Genomic DNA, 15,124 nt, shown 5'->3' on the forward strand with positions numbered 1-15,124 from the left:
CTGGATGAACGTGCCTTTATCTACTGTGGCAAAAAATAATAGTTATTAAAAAAACAACCAAAATAAAGGTCTAAAGACATGAAAAGGAGAAGGGATGGTGTTGGAGCCACCAGGCCCCACGCAGAGCATCACATCTGCCTGGCTCCAGCCCACCCGTCCTGGTGACCTGGCACACAGTGCCGACCCATACCAGGGCCTCCTTACACCGGCTGTTCCCTTTGTGCTCATCCCTGACAAGCCTCCTCCCCATGCACACCCATCCACGAGGAGGAGGAGAACGTCTCAAGCAATGCAGGTGGGCTGGACGTGCCAAGGACGGACGCCCTGGCATTTAGTGGGAAACAGGGTATCTGTCCAAGTCCTGTGGCAGCAGCATGGGGAGGGAAGGGATACAGAGAAAAAAAAAAGGGAAAAACCCAAAAACAATCCAAAGCGGTGAAAAAGCGGTGGTGGGGGCAGATTCAGGGAATGCCAAACTGTACAACCAGTTCTTCTTTGGCGTCGACACGGATCTGTGAGAGTGCGCTGAAGGCGTAGGCAGCTATCCGGGACACCTGCGGGCACGAGGACATGGCTGTGTCACCGGTGGCTACTGAAACTCCTGGTTGTCCCAAAGAAACCGTCGCAGGTGGTTCGCCTCCAGTCCCCCCAAGCCTCTCCTGGCCTTTGCCCCCACCTCTAACAAGGCCTAAAACCTGACCTAGGCTTTGCCCTCAGCTCTAACAAGCCGTGTCAGGGCTCTGGGTAAGCCAGGAGGGCATTGCTGCTCCTCCAGGGTGAGGATGTGTCTCTGGGGAGCATCTCAAGGGCTCAGGGCTCACCCCAGCCCTGCTCACCTGCTGCAGGTCTGCAAAGGGCACAGGGTCGCTGGCGAGCACTTGGTGCGGTTGGTTAGTCAGAGACGGCAGCAGTGGGAGCTTCTTCCAGTGTGTCAGGTTGTTGCTGAGCATGGCCAGGCGTGTGCTGCGAGGGGAGAGCAGCAAACATCAGTGCCATGCCAAGACAGGGGAAGCCCCAGAAGATGGGTGCTGCACCCCCAAGCACTCGGCACCCCCAGGGGGAGAAAGAGAGAGCAGGGATGCTGCACTCAACAGCATCCAGCCCCCTTCACTCCCTGCAGCACGAGGATGAGGGAGCTTCCAGCTCTCCCACACAGGCACCTTTCAGGCAGAAGCAGTCACATCCAGCCCCCCATCATCTGCCCCAAGGGCTAAACACAGGAGCCCTTTGTCCTGGCCTCTGCCGCCTGCACTGCCATGGGCCTTGCTCTCTGAGATGCGACAGCCCTTCTGCGTGCTGAGTTCACTCCCCCAGGCCAAAACCCCTGGGACGTGCCAAGGGACACACACGGCTGTGAAGGGGCTGTGGGCACCCCAGGGGAGAAGCACAGGTCCCACCTGTACTGCCTGGCTCTGTCCATGTACTCGTGCTGCTCCATGCCCTGGGAATCCGCTGCTGACACGTCGATGATGTTGCTGCAGAGACACAAGACAATGGCTCCTGCTGAAGGCTCCCTACTCCCCGAGCTCCCTCCTCATCTCAGAGCACCCTCTGACCAGGATAGACAAAATCCAGCAACTGCCAGCACCCTAAAGCAAACATCTCAAGACTAAACTTGCCCGGTGAATGCCGCCAGCTGGACACAAGTGTGCCAGGCTGGAGCGGCTGTTCGCCAGAAAGGAAGTGCCAGGGACTGTTTGCCCACAGCTGCCCTGGGGCACAGGCAGGCAGAGGCTGCAGGAAGCTGGGGGCTGCTCTGGGCTCTGGGGAGCTTGGCATGCAGCCACCTGAGGAGAAAAGGAACCACTGGGAGGACAGTGTGCTTGGCACATGTCCTGAGAGCACCGGTACTGGGCCCTGGGCTCACAGAGGACCCAGGCGCTTGCCCAGGGCCCTGCTGCACCCCCACTGTGTGCACCCCACAGCTAAGTAGTGCTCCGACCTGCTGTGGCCCTGCATGTTGGACACACACCAATGGCCACTAGCTCCCCAATGTCAGGCACGGAGCAGAGCGGCCTACGAGCATCCCAAAGCCCTCCCAGCCAGGCTGGACACAGCCCTCTCCCCGCATTGCTCCTGTGCATTGCAGGAAAAGCCTTCTCAGAAGGGGATACGGTGCTGCTGCCCCCCCCAGACACCCTCTCCACATCCCCATGGACTCACTCTCTTATCCAAACCCTGCCCCTATTTCCAGCCCAGCAGCCAAGGGGTTACCTCACCTCTGGGGTCTTGTCTCTGTGTCCCCATGGGGCTCCAAGCACAGGGCAGAGGGACAGAGGGACACAGGGGGCTCTGCCACAGCTCTCCCCTTCCCCTCAGCACCCTTGGCTGATCGCCGGGGCCCACAGCCAGGCAGCCCCCCACCTGCCACATGCAGGGTCACCGCCGGTCCCCGAGGCGTGCTGCCCGCCCCGTGGGCACAGCCTGAGGCTTACATGGCTGTCTTGGCGAGGATGGAGGACAGCATGGCCTGCTCATCGGTGCGTGCCGACGGGAGGTTGTGGTAGCTCTGCTCCGCTCCATTCAGCACCTTGCCGGGTGGGCTGGCTGCCGGCTCCAGCAGCCGCTTTGTCTCTTCCTCCTGAGTGAAAGGCAAGAGGAAAATCAGCCCTGGCTTCCCCACACCAGCACCATTAACTCCATGGGATGAGGCGAGTCTCACCCTTCCCTCATCTGCCAGGAGGGCTCCCTGTCCATCCTAGTGTAACCCAGAATGGCCTCAGCTCTGCCAGGCACCTCTTTGCCCAATTCTTTTGCTTTTTCACAGCTGAAGCCCCGCCACCCACAAAGGCAGCAAGTGTAGCTGAAATCAGGCAGCACATTTGGAGTGGCCACTCCTGCAGACAGGAGTCTGCAGTCAGCATCAAGCTGCATGAAACCCCACAGCTAATGAGGACCTACTGTGACCCCAGCCCTGACTGGGCACAACAGAGAGCCCCCCCGGGCACAGCAGGGGGCTCACCTCAGCCAGGTGAACCCCACTTGCCACAGCCCAGGGACCGTGTAGGATGAGGTGTTCCCTGAGTGACAGGGCATGTTCCCCCACTCACGCCAGGAGGTGCAGAGCTGCAGCTCAGCCCTTCATCCTCTGGCTTGTCTGAATGGTGCTGCAGGGCTGGTGAGAAGAGCTCAGTAGGGAGATCATGGGCACAAACACCCAAGACAACAGGATCACAGAATCAGGAAAATTGCAAGAGCCTTCTGAGCCCAACCTTTCCCACAGCACTGCCAAGCTCACCACCACCCCAAGGGCCAAGCCTACACCGCTTTTAAATCCCTGCAGGGATGGGGACTCCAACAGTGTCCTGAGCAGCCTGTGCCAGGGCTATACGACACTTTCAGGGAAATTTTCCCATATATCTAACCTAAACCTTCCATGGCACAACCAGAGGCCCTTTCATCCTCTCCTCTTACTTATTCCCTAGGAGCAGAGTCAGACCCTCACCTGGCTCCACCCTCCTGTCAGGGAGTTGTGCAGAGTGAGAAGGTCTCGCCTGAGCCTCCTTTTCTGCAGGCTGAGCATCCTCAGCTCCCTCGGCCACTTCTTGTGCTCAAGCCCCTTCTCTTCCCTGGACATACTCAAGCCCTTCCATGTCTGTTTTGTCCTGAAAGGACGCTCAGCCTGTGACCCATAGTGAGCTGGGAGTGCAACCACTCCGCCCCACACACCCTCGGTGGCATCTCCAGCTCGTCCCCGGCCAGAAGCTTCCTCTCCCCACCCTCCTGCTGCTATACTGCAGCCCAGGCCCTTCTCCTTCCTCTCTCACGACACAAGGGGGGCCGGGCGGTCACAGCCGAGCTCTGGCCGCACCCGCGGAGTAAGTTTCACGGGACAGGTGACAGCCCCAGCTGTGCCTCGGCCCCTGAGCTGCGCGGCAGTCGCGCTGTCCCAGAAGGAGAAGCTGGCGCTGCTCCCGCCGCTGCCGTTTGAGGCCTTGGACGGGGAAAGGGTCTGGCACGACCCCCGAGCCTCCGCCTCCAGCCCCCACGCGGCACCAAGGGGACACGCGAGGCGGCGCGACACACGCGAGGAACACGGAGTGACACGGAGGCGGCGACAGGCGGGAGCAACGCTCAGACACTGCCCGGGAGCGGGGAAGCGCCGGGCCCCGCCGGGGACGCGCGCCGCCTGCCCCCCCCCGCGACCCGGCAGCCCCGGGGCAGGCGGGAGCGGGGCCGAGCGTCCCTCCCGGCGCCGCCCCCGCCGCGGGCCTCGCGTCCCCCCGGCGCCAGGCCCACCTGGTCCGAGGCCTCGGCCTCGCTGCTGTAGCAGCAGCCCATGGCGAGCGGGCCCCGGCTGCGGCACGGGCCCGCCGCGCGATCACGTGACCGCCGAGTCACATTTTGCCCTGGTCACGTGAGCGGCGGGGACACGCGCGCGCCCGCATTCACGCACGTACACGAGCGCGCACGCGCACGCGCACAGGGCCGCGCCCGCCGCCAGGGGCGCGCGCGGCGGTGTCACGTGGGACGGGCGGTGCTCGTCACGGGGCCCTGCGCGTGCGGTCACGTGTCCGCTCCCAGCGCCCCGCCCCGTCCCCTCAGCGCTCCCGGAGTGCTCCGAGCGCGCTCTGGAGCCGGGACTGCTCCCGGGACTGCTGGCGTTTGTTCCCAGGGCCCCCGTGCTCCCAGGCCTTCCAGTGCTCACAATATCATAAGGGGCAGCAATGAGGAAGAGGGGGACGTGTGGAGTGATGGTGTTTGTCTGCCCAAGTAACTGTAACGTGTGATGGGGCTCTGCTCTCCTGGAACAGCTGAGCACCTGCTTGCCCATGCGACGTGGTGACTTAATTGCTTGTGTGTCTGATCTTTGCTTTCCCTATTATTCTGTCTTTACCTCACTGTCAACCCACGAGTTTTCCAGCTTTTACCCTTCCAGCTCTCCCTGATCTTGCCGATGGGAGAGTGGACGAGCGGATGTGTTGGGCTTGGTTGCTGGCTGGGGCTCAACCGCGACTGTCCCTATTTGTCCCCCAGCGTGGGGCACTGAGAGTTGAGATAACAAAAGAGTAGGGTGGAAACAAACGTGATCTCAGCATTTGCTGTATTAGATCCCGAGCCACTGGTCACAATGGTGCTTGGTCTGTTCGTGTGGGTGGGGTACCTAAGCCTGGCTCTATTCCTGTATTCCTGTATGTGCTCCTCGGGTGACGTTTTACAGAGCAGGGACAAGGACTGGCATTGCTTTGTTGCGTTACTGTGGGATATGAGTTTAGGACATGATCACATCAAGGGCAGTGAGGGTACCCTGGGATGGGAATTCAGTGCTGCTCTCCTGCCCTTCCGTCAGCACTACCTTTGGGTGTCCATTAATAACCGCACCCAGTCTGTGGGACGACAGGGGAAGGATGATTTCCCCCCTTTTCCTCCTTCAAAAATTCTCTTACAACAGCTTTTGAGAAGTTTGAATTTCCTTTGGATGGCAAGGAAAGCATGTTCTTGTTGCTGTGTCTGCTATGTCTCAGTGCAGGCCACACTGTTTGGAGGCAGAAGAGATACTGCCAAGAAGGCCATTCAGAGACCTGTCCCAAGGGGAAATAGTCATGAGTGACATGGAATGTGCGAGAAAATTTGCCAGTGTTTTGAGAAATTCTCTGCTCCAGTGGTTTGGGAGTTCATCCCTGAACAACTACAGGACTCTGATAAAGTGACAGAATATTTGCAAGGAGAAGGCTGTGGCAGCTCCAGAGATGAGCGGCTTACTGCAGTGTGTTGGGCCCTAGTGGACAAAAGCAAACACGAGTGAGGGGCTGCGCATGCCTTTGGGAGCTGTCCTGCATCGCGCCCCGCGCTGAATAAACTACACACCTACTTTAAAACTCACTTCGGCTCTGAGTTTTAGAGATTTTCTGTGGGTCATTATTGGTACCCGAGGCCCCCAGCACCAGCACCCCAGCACCAGGCTCCCTTGTGCAGCCCAGGACTACCTCTCAGCCCCTGCCTGGCCCTGTCTCTGTTGTGCACTGGTTTGAAAGCAAAACAGTGGGAGATCCCAAGTCAGAACTACAATTTAAAAGGAAAATTCAATAAAATGCAGTACAACAAAAACACTGACAGAGTCAGACTACATCCTGATGCCCTGTTGGTCAGGGTGTTGGTAGCAGTCCAATTAAATTATGGCTGCAGTCCTCGTAGAGTAACACATGTGGTTCTGTTGAAGCAATGAATCTGTAGAAGGGCATCGTTTTCTTCTGAACGTCTTGTGGTGGTTTAGAAGGGTCTGGTCTTCCTCTGGGAATCCAGTGGAAAAAGGCTGACTGTGGTGTTCCAAATCCCAGATTATATCCATGTGGGAATGTTTGGCTCCTCCCCTGGAAGAAGCATCTCACAATGGGATGATGTCTTTTATCAGTCATGTAGTAAGGCTCAAAGGCCCATTAAAAAAAAAGAAGATATGTGCCTGGAGGGAGGATTGGTTGTGGAAGAGATAAAGAAAACTGCCCCATCAAGTTTTAACAGCTGGCCCATTAACAGAGGGTATCTACCATCCCCTGGAGTTATGAGGGTAGGCTCATGGAAGAGATAAAGACCACTGGCCCACCTGGTTTTAACAGACAGTAAAAGAATACATGCTTTTAGCTACATATTGCATTGCAACCTAAGACACATTGTCAGTCACACTGAGCTGGTAACCGGAGCTCCAAAGGCAGCTGCAGCTGAGGTGACACCATCAATAAATAACGGAGTGCTAGCAGGGTTGCACACAGGACCGCCTGCCTCTGCCTGCCTGGAGTGTGGGGACAGGTAAGTGCCACCACCATTGCCCTATCATTTTGCTGTGGCTGGGCACCCCCAACAGCTCAGGGTGTCGGCAGCAGGGTGTGGGGAGCAGGGTGTGAGGTGCAGAATAGGGGGGTGGGAGCAGCCTTGCTGGACCAGGGGCGTGCAAGGGGTTGTGCTGTACAAGGCCCCTCACAGCAGCACAATCCCCTGGGATGCCAGCCCTGCTGACCCCAATATCTGGACCCTGGCAGCTGGGTGCCCAGCACTCCCCAGCCCTGGCACAGGGACCTCCAGAGCATCCTGGGAAAGGCATTCTCTCCCTGCAGGCCCAGCAGCACTGGAGCTCAGGGAAAGGTACTTGCAGGGGGTGCACAGGACAGCCAACTCACGGCATGAGTGGCAGTTGTGAGCCTGGCACCCTGGGAGGATGTCCTACCACAGCATCCCCTGTCAGGGGATAGATTTGCCTTGTTACGGTTCAGGGCTCACAGTGCTTCAGCGATCTCTGCACCAGGGAGATTTTCAAAGCCTGAGCCCAAGGTTATGCTACTGATAGTGGACACAACGGGTGCAGAACTTCCCATTTGACAGAACTCCCAAGATAGGCAGGAAACTAACAAAGTCATCTCAGCAACTGTGCCAAAATCACAGCCTCACTCTCTTGTGATGGTGTCTCCGGCGATTGCCCTGGCCTTCCTCCCCTTCATTGTCACACTGCTGATACGGTACCGGCACTACCTGGTGCTGCTGTACCGGGCAGTGCTGGTGCCCTGGCTGCGGGACCGGCTCACCGGCACCTCGCGGGAGCAGCGTGCCTTCCAGTATGTGCTGACTCATGCTATCCCTGGGGACCCCCACCACATCCTCCAGACCTTCGATCATTGGTGCTACCACTGTGAGCACCTCAGCTGTGTGGGGCCTGACAAAGGTGAGTGCCACCCTCGCTTGCCCACACCACATGGGAGATGGTACTGGGCACGATCGTAGCACCATTAGTATGGCCATGGCACCGCTGACGTGGCCGTGGCACTGCCAACATGGCCACAACACCACTGGCACAGCCATGGCACCATTGGCATGGCCGTGACACCAATGACACGGCTGTGACAGCGTTGGTGTGATCACAGCACCATTGGCATGGTGGTGGCATTGTTGGTATAGCCATACTGTCGTTGGCATGATTGTGGCACCATTGACATGGCCATTGCACTGCCAGCACAGCCACGGCACCGTTGGTATGGCTATGGCATCATCAGCCTGGCTGTGGCATTTGTGGCATGACTCTCCCCCATCCCTCTGGGCACTGGGAACTGCTTGGCACTTTCACCCTGCCCAGGGCTGGCATGGCCCAGGTTTGCGGGTACTGAGAGGCGCATGCCGTGTCAGGGCGGATCGTGGAGCGAGTGCTGTTGGAGCGGGCACCGCTGCGGGTGCTGGAGCTGGGCACGTACTGTGGCTACGGCACCGTGCTGCTGGCACAGGGGCTGCCCCCAGGCGCCCGTCTCTACACCATTGAGGGAGACCCCCGACATGCTGCCGTGGCCGAGAAGGTCATCCGCCTGGCCGGCTTCAGTGAGCAGACGGTGAGCACCTGGGCACTGGGATAAAGGTCAGCTCTGCACCTGAGACCGGGGAGGAGACGGGTGGGGGTCCTTCACTGCTGTGGCAGGGACTGAGGCTCCTGCTGGGTTGTACATGTGGCAAGAGAAAGGTCCTGTCTCAGATGGACCTCTCACCACCCTGTGAAGCAGGGTGGTGGGTGGGCACCCTGACACTCTGCCCCAGTGACTGAGGGTGCTGCAGCACAGGTGGAGCTGATCGTGGGCCCCTCGGAGGAGGTGATACCTCACCTGCGGGAGAAGCACGGCCTGATGAATGCCAACTTGGTCTTCATGGATCACTGGAAACGCTGCTACCTGCGGGACCTACAGTTGCTGGAGAGCCACCAGCTGCTGGCTGAGGGGGCCACCATCCTAGCTGATAACATCCTCTTCCCTGGGGCACCCCACTTCCTGCAGTACGCCAAGACCTGTGGCAAATACCACTGCAAGGTGCACCGCTCCAGACTGGAGTACTTCCGCGGCATTCCTGATGGCATCGCTGAGCTCCGCTATACCGGTACCCACTGAGCAGGCGGCAAGCCTCTGCCTTGTGCTGGCCATGGCTACCGCAGGAGTGCCAGGTCCCAACCCCCTGCCTCAGCCTCAACACAGGCTCTGGAGGAAACGCAGTGGCTGCTGTGGTCTGTGGTGGGGCACAGTGGGGAACGATGGGGCTCACTCCCCACAGCGCTCCTGCAATACGCAGGGAGGACTGCCAGGCACACCAGTGCATGGTGGGCAGCAGTCCTGCACTTGCCTGCGTGATACCCTCTGCCTGCCCTGGTGGCCTCAGACACCAGATTTGGGGTTGTTTCCTTGAAAACTGAGTTTATTAGAAAAGATGTGTCAGCTCCAATGTGCCACGTGGCAGTGTCCCCTCTGGCTCCCCTGGGGGGCTTCCCTCTGAACCCCCTGCACCACACAGCACCCGTGGCAGGCAGGAGCTTCACTGAACTGTCCCCCAGAGCCATGGGGGGCAAAGGCTGTCCCCTAGCCTCCACTTTGGTGTAGCTGTGGCAGAATCAGATCATCCACTGGTCCTGATCCTGCTCTGTCCCCTCCATGTCCACCTGGGAAAGAAAGAGGTTTGACATCTCCCACCAGAGCGAAAGCCCAACAGAGGGAGTGAAGGAGAGAAAACAGAACTCATGCTCAGGCTCGCACACACTTCACAGCCCCTGCTTTGAGGTCTCATGCTATTTACCTCATTGATCTCCCCATCATCAGGAGACTCATTATAGTCATTCATCTCGTCCATATCCTGCATGTCCTCATCATCTTCTGAGTCTTCTTCGCTGTCTTCATCATCTTCATCATCCTCCTCCTCCTCCTCATCATAGTGCTGTGGACACAACAGCTCCAGCAACCCCATCTGCCCTTCAAGCCCTGTGGCCACCCCCCACTTCCCTGCCCACACACCCACCTCGGACGCTGGCTTTCCTATGGGCACCAAGCTGTTGTCCTTCTCAGCAATGCTCTGGAGCTGGGGAAGGGAGAGAGGCGAGTGAGCACCCCGACAGCTCCACAGAACGCCAGCAAACAGCCCGAGTCCTGCTGCCTCCCTAGCATCCCCCAGCCAAGCAGGGAAGAGCAGCTACACACATCTGCCTGGACACCTGGCACCAGGCAGGGTGGTCCCAATGCCACTCTGGGGCTGAAAGGGTTCGAGGTGTCCCCATGTGTGGCATGAGGAGCTCAAACACAAAGCTTATTTATTTATCAAAAAAGAACCAAGCCTGACATGTCTGATCAGCCAGACGAACACAACCACAGCAGATAATTAAAGCTCAATTAAAATACGTCAGCACCTCCCACCCCCAGGAACTTGGAACCTCTTCTAAGTGCTGGGGTTTTAACTGATTAAAACTTTATTATTTAATTATAAAAACTTAATTACTGAGATTTTTTTAAACTTTAATCAAATAGATGTTCTTCCCCTCATACTTAAGGGCACTGCAGCACCAAACCACACTCACAGAGCAAACACTTGTCAGTTAGCTGGATCAGAAATCGCTCCTTGCTTCCTTCGGGAGATCAGTTAACTAATTAATTGGGAGCTGGTGCTGGAGCCTCGGTTCAGCAGCATCATATCAATTAACCCCCACACAGTAAACGCGGAGCTCCGGCACCGGTCCGCACCGAGCCGATGTGATACACGGATGACGGACACGAGAGCAGCGGTGCCCGGGCCGGCAACAGCGGCACAGGACGCTGAAACAGGGGCACAGTCGGCGAACACGCGGAGGGAGCGACGCACCGGAGGAGCCCCGTGTGCCCCGACCCCGGGCACGGCCTGCGGGCTGCAACGAGCACCGCGGCAGTGTCCGCTGAAGGAGCGAGGGCCGCTTCCCCAGCTCCGAACCGGCTCCCGGCCTCCTGACAGCCGGCCCGGCGGCCCCACATCTCCCTCTACCCTAGTGCCCACCCAGGCCTGGTGCTGCTGCTCCTGTTGCTGGAGCTCGGTCTCGTCGACGCACGGCCGGTCGAGGTTGAACCAGAGGGACTCGGTGACGCGGGGCAGCAGTGAGGGAAACAGCGTGGACATGACGGGAGCACCGTGAGCAGCGCCAGGCCGGCCCGGCCGCCCAGCCGGAAGTGGAGTCCTACCCGGAACCAGTTACAGCGCTCGGAGCATGCGCAGAGGGAGGGCGGTTGTGTCTGGCGTGGCCAGTCCCACAAGGGGGAAAATGGGCGGGGCGTGGCCTAGGGCGCCGTGTGATTGACAGCCCAGGGGCTGATTGACAGCCCAGGGGCTGATTGACAGCCCTGGGGCTGATTGACAGGTGCAGGGGCTGATTGACAGCCCAGGGGCTGATTGACAGGTGCAGGGGCTGATTGACAGCCCAGGGGTGGGCCCTGTGTTCACCCGAGTCTGGGGCCGCTGTGACGGCCCGGGCGTGTGTGAGCACCGCCGGAGTTATCTGCGACCCCTGGGGATATGTGACCGGCCCCCACCCCAGTGGGGAGGATCTGTGACCCCAGAGAGGGGGCATTTGTGATCCCCACAGAATATCTGTGTCCCCCTGGGGTTTTTGTGACTAATGGTTGGCATGTGACCCCCACGGGTACCAGTGACCCCAGTGGGGAGGTATCTGTGATCCTCATGGGGTATCTGCTCTTTTGGGGACAAGTGTCATCCATGGGTGGGGGGATCTGTCATCTGGGGGGGGGTATCTGCGACCCCACTAGGGGGCATCTTCCCCCCTCCTCAGGGCATCTGTGATCCCCGGGCCACCCCATCATGTGTGACCTTGGAAGTATCTGCCACTTCCAGGGTATCTTCCCTCCCTTCTCTCGCCAACCCCCCCCCAACATGTCTCACACTGGAGGGTTTTTGTCCCTCCCCAGCCACAGGTGACTGCTCTCCTGCTCTCCCCCAGGGTATCTGCTCCCCCCTCCATGGGGCATCTGTGATCCCCTGGAGTACCTGTAATTGAATGAGGGGTACTTCTCTCTACCCTGTGGCCATCTGTGACCCCACAGGAGCACCTGTCCCCACCAGCAACATCTCTTACCCACTGTGGTGTTCCCACCCTGCTCACTCACAGGGACCCTGTGGTGTTGGGGGCCAGGTCCTGCCCCTTGCACTGGTGGCAGGGAATCGGGCCACCTTCCGCAGGAGGGAAGGAAAAACAGCCACAGATGGATTTTGGCTGGTGCTGGCCCCAGCCAGGCACCAGGAGGATGAATCCCAGCTGCATGCGGGGCTGGTGGCGGGGCATGATAGGCACGAGTGTCAATCCAGGACACAGCTGGGTGCCAGGGAGGGGTGCACTGTCTCCTCCCTGCCCTCAGTGCTGCCCAATCCGCCGCATTGCCACATCCCGTGATCAGTGGCCAAGGGTTGTGCTGCGCCACAACCTTTGAGATGAGCTGTGCTCATCCCACGGCACCTGGAGCCCAGCTGCCCCCCAGGTAAGAGCCTTGACCCCTGGCACCCCCCAGGTAAGATCCCTGACCCCACTGTTGGTGGTCCTGGGCAGTGACTGTGTGCTGCCACGCTTTCACGTGCACAGTGGGGGACTTTGTCCCTGCTGTCAGCATGTCTCTCAATGCTGCCGTGCTGACCTGCTGTCGCCCTGGCAGAGCAATGGCAGCAGTGTTGGCTCTGCTGGGGCTGGTGGCCGGGCCAGCTGCTGCTGCTGCAGCAGTGACGGTGACGCAGGACTCGCTGCTCAACGTCTGCATGGACGCCAAGCACCATAAAACAGAGCCTGGCCCTGAGGGGCAGCTCTACGGGCAGGTATGGTCCTCATCCACTGCACCAGCACCCACTAGTGTCACTTGCTGTGGGGTCACCAGGATGGAGGCTGGGGGGCTCTGTGTCCCAACAGGAATTCTGTCACCCACTGTCACCTACCCATGGGCACTGGTGCTTTCCCTGGACCCACAGCAGGTCTCAGCTGAGTCCTGGTGGGTCCCGATGGGTCCCAGCTGAGCCCCAGCTGCCCCGGTGCAGTGTGTCCTCTGGAAGGACAACGCCTGCTGCACTGCCAACACCAGTTTGGAAGCCCACCAGGACCAGTCCTACCTGTACAACTTCAACTGGGATCACTGTGGGGCCATGCCAGAGAAGTGCAAGCGCCACTTCATCCAGGACACATGTCTCTATGAGTGCTCCCCTAACCTGGGGCCATGGATCGATCAGGTAGGTGCAGATCACCCTGCCCTCACCCACCCACCAGGATCCCTGGGGTGAACTGGGGGAAACTGGGGGAAACTGGGGGCCCTGCAGGCAGACACCAGCTGGCGGAAGGAGCGGATCCGGGATGTGCCACTGTGCCAGGAGGACTGTGAGCAGTGGTGGGAGGATTGCCAGGATGCTGTCACCTGCAAGGTCAACTGGCACAAGGGCTGGAATTGGACTACAGGTGAGCGGGGGTTGTGGGGCACCCCCCATCATGACTCGACCCTCCTGTGGGTCTCCAGTCACCCTCCATCTCACTGCAGGGGAGGCTGTATGCACCCTCCCTGTGGCTGTGAGCAGGTCCAGGGGTGTGAGGGTCTCCATGGGGTGGGGGTGGCAGCCAGGTGAGTCCCTTTTGCATGTGAGTGGGTCAGGGGGTTTGAGTGTCCTCATGCAGTGTGGGGTGATGTGGTGGTAGACCCTGTGCTGCCTTGAGGTCAACTCTGTCTTCCCCAGCAAAGCCAGTGGACCTGTTTGCACCCCAAGCACAGTAGAACAGCACCCATTTTCCAAAGCCCTTCACCCACTTCACCCCTTGCCTACCTCCAGGCACCAACCAGTGTCCCAAGGGTGCCATGTGCCAGAAGTTCAAGTTTGTGTTCCCCACGGCGGCTGCACTCTGTGAGCAGATTTGGTCTGGCTCCTACCGCTACACGTCCCATCACCGTGGCAGCGGTCGCTGCATCCAGATGTGGTTCGATCCAACGCAGGGGAACCCCAATGTTGCCGTCGCCCAATACTACGCCCGTGAAAATGCTCCCCCAAACTCCTTGCCCTCCATCCTGCTGTCCCTGCTGCCCCTCACCCTCCTGGCCCCATTCTGAGCAGGAGGGGCTGCAGGTAGGAGCAGGTAGTAGATGGTCAGGGGGGTCAGCAGGGCTGCCTTGTGCCTCCCCGTGGGATGTCCACAGGATGTGTCACCTCCAGGCACGTGGCTCATTAATAAATGTTCCTGCTCTACTTGATGTTGGGGTGCTGTGGGCTGGGGGGTCAATAGGGTGACTGAGGGGCCTGGGGGTGTTTGATTGTCTAATCCTGCTTCTGGTGAGGAGATGAAGCAGACGTCACTCCCATTCATTTGTACCGACCAGCTTGGGTACCCGGCACTGGCTCCCCCAAACCACTGTGCTGGGCAAAGCGGAAGGCACAGGGCTGCCTGCCACTGAGGCCCAGGGGCATGGGATCGCTGAATGTGTCCTAGCACCTGACACGGCTCCAGGACTCTGGGCATCACTGACATCCTGGGGTGCACAGGATGAGACTGGGAAAATTATGGGGGTAAAGGGGAGGATATCCCGGGGACCCTGAGGTGGGAGCACGTCTGTCAAGGGAGTCCTGCTGGCCCGGAGCCGACCCCAGGGGTCCCCTTCCCCACATGCTTCGTGTTCCCACCTGTGGGGTGGCACCGTCCCGATCTCTGGGCCATAGAGAAGTCCCCGTTTTTGGTGGCGAAGCCGGGTCGCGCCCCCCACTTCTTCAGCCCCTGGCCCCAGCTCTGTCCCACCTCGGCACCCCTTTCCCCAGTGCCCGGCTTCCCTGTACCTTCACAGTGCCGGTGCCTTCATACCACCGTGCCCCCGCCCTTCCCTTCGGTATGCTCCTGGGTACCCCCAGACTGGGGGCACCCGGTGCTCCCCTGGTGTCCCTGTCTCTCCAAGTGCTTCTCCCCTCCCTGGTGCTCCTCTCCTCGGTGCTCCCCATCCTCCCCGTGCTCCCCACTGCTGCTGCCCACTACCCGGTGCTCTCCGCCCCCTTGGTGCCGCTGCCCCTCGATCAGACCCCCCCCATGGCCTTCCTGAACGTCCACGGCCCCGGATCTGCCCCGGTGCCTCTCACGGTGCGCCCCCCGGGCCGCCACCAATGCTCCCTCGTTACCTCGCTGGTGCTCTCCCAAGCCTCCCCCTGCTGCTCCCCCAGGATACCCCGCGGGTCCCCCCCGGTGCCACCCTCGACCTCCGCGGATCCCCTCCCGCCATCGCCCCTCCCGCTAGCCACCCCCGCGTCTCTCCCCGTGAGCCCCTGGCTACCTCGTCGGTGCCCCCCTGGGGCCCACGGTGCCCCCAACCCCCGAAGCCCCCGGCTGTCCCCTGGATGTCCCCGTCCCCAACCTTTC

At 59.8% G+C, this 15,124-nt stretch overlaps 4 protein-coding genes across 5 annotated transcripts; 2 read left to right on the forward strand and 2 right to left on the reverse strand.

The window, feature by feature from the left end:
* Positions 1-4,398, reverse strand: LOC134548726 (ragulator complex protein LAMTOR1-like). The gene is made up of 5 exons (XM_063393673.1): positions 4,240-4,398; positions 2,436-2,581; positions 1,398-1,475; positions 837-963; positions 1-554 (listed from the first exon to the last, which is right to left on the reverse strand). Exons 1-5 carry the CDS (start codon positions 4,279-4,281, stop codon positions 462-464), a joined length of 486 nt encoding a protein of 161 aa, XP_063249743.1. The 5' UTR covers positions 4,282-4,398; the 3' UTR covers positions 1-461.
* Positions 4,399-6,004: 1,606 nt separating this feature from the next.
* ANAPC15 (anaphase promoting complex subunit 15) lies at positions 6,005-11,024 on the reverse strand. 2 transcript variants are annotated; one of them, XM_063393671.1, is made up of 4 exons: positions 10,750-11,024; positions 9,748-9,807; positions 9,529-9,666; positions 6,005-6,311 (listed from the first exon to the last, which is right to left on the reverse strand). In XM_063393671.1, exons 1-4 carry the CDS (start codon positions 10,867-10,869, stop codon positions 6,087-6,089), a joined length of 543 nt encoding a protein of 180 aa, XP_063249741.1. In that variant the 5' UTR covers positions 10,870-11,024; the 3' UTR covers positions 6,005-6,086. The 2 variants fall into 2 exon arrangements, with proteins under 2 accessions (XP_063249741.1, XP_063249742.1); XM_063393672.1 differs by lacking the exon at positions 6,005-6,311 and adding an exon at positions 9,133-9,394 and having other exon boundaries at positions 10,750-10,956.
* On the forward strand, positions 6,368-8,983 carry TOMT (transmembrane O-methyltransferase). Its single transcript, XM_063393675.1, has 3 exons — positions 6,368-7,635; positions 8,094-8,306; positions 8,532-8,983. The coding sequence occupies exons 1-3, from the start codon at positions 7,390-7,392 to the stop codon at positions 8,850-8,852; spliced, it is 780 nt and encodes a 259-aa protein (XP_063249745.1). The 5' UTR covers positions 6,368-7,389; the 3' UTR covers positions 8,853-8,983.
* Positions 11,025-11,416: 392 nt separating the features above from the next.
* On the forward strand, positions 11,417-14,963 carry LOC134548724 (folate receptor gamma-like). Its single transcript, XM_063393670.1, has 5 exons — positions 11,417-12,239; positions 12,411-12,567; positions 12,784-12,972; positions 13,060-13,195; positions 13,561-14,963. Exons 1-5 carry the CDS (start codon positions 12,193-12,195, stop codon positions 13,833-13,835), a joined length of 804 nt encoding a protein of 267 aa, XP_063249740.1. The 5' UTR covers positions 11,417-12,192; the 3' UTR covers positions 13,836-14,963.
* Positions 14,964-15,124: the final 161 nt, after the last annotated feature.

This window comes from Prinia subflava, chromosome 3 (genome assembly GCF_021018805.1).
Source record: "Prinia subflava isolate CZ2003 ecotype Zambia chromosome 3, Cam_Psub_1.2, whole genome shotgun sequence".
Taxonomy (NCBI): domain Eukaryota; kingdom Metazoa; phylum Chordata; class Aves; order Passeriformes; family Cisticolidae; genus Prinia; species Prinia subflava.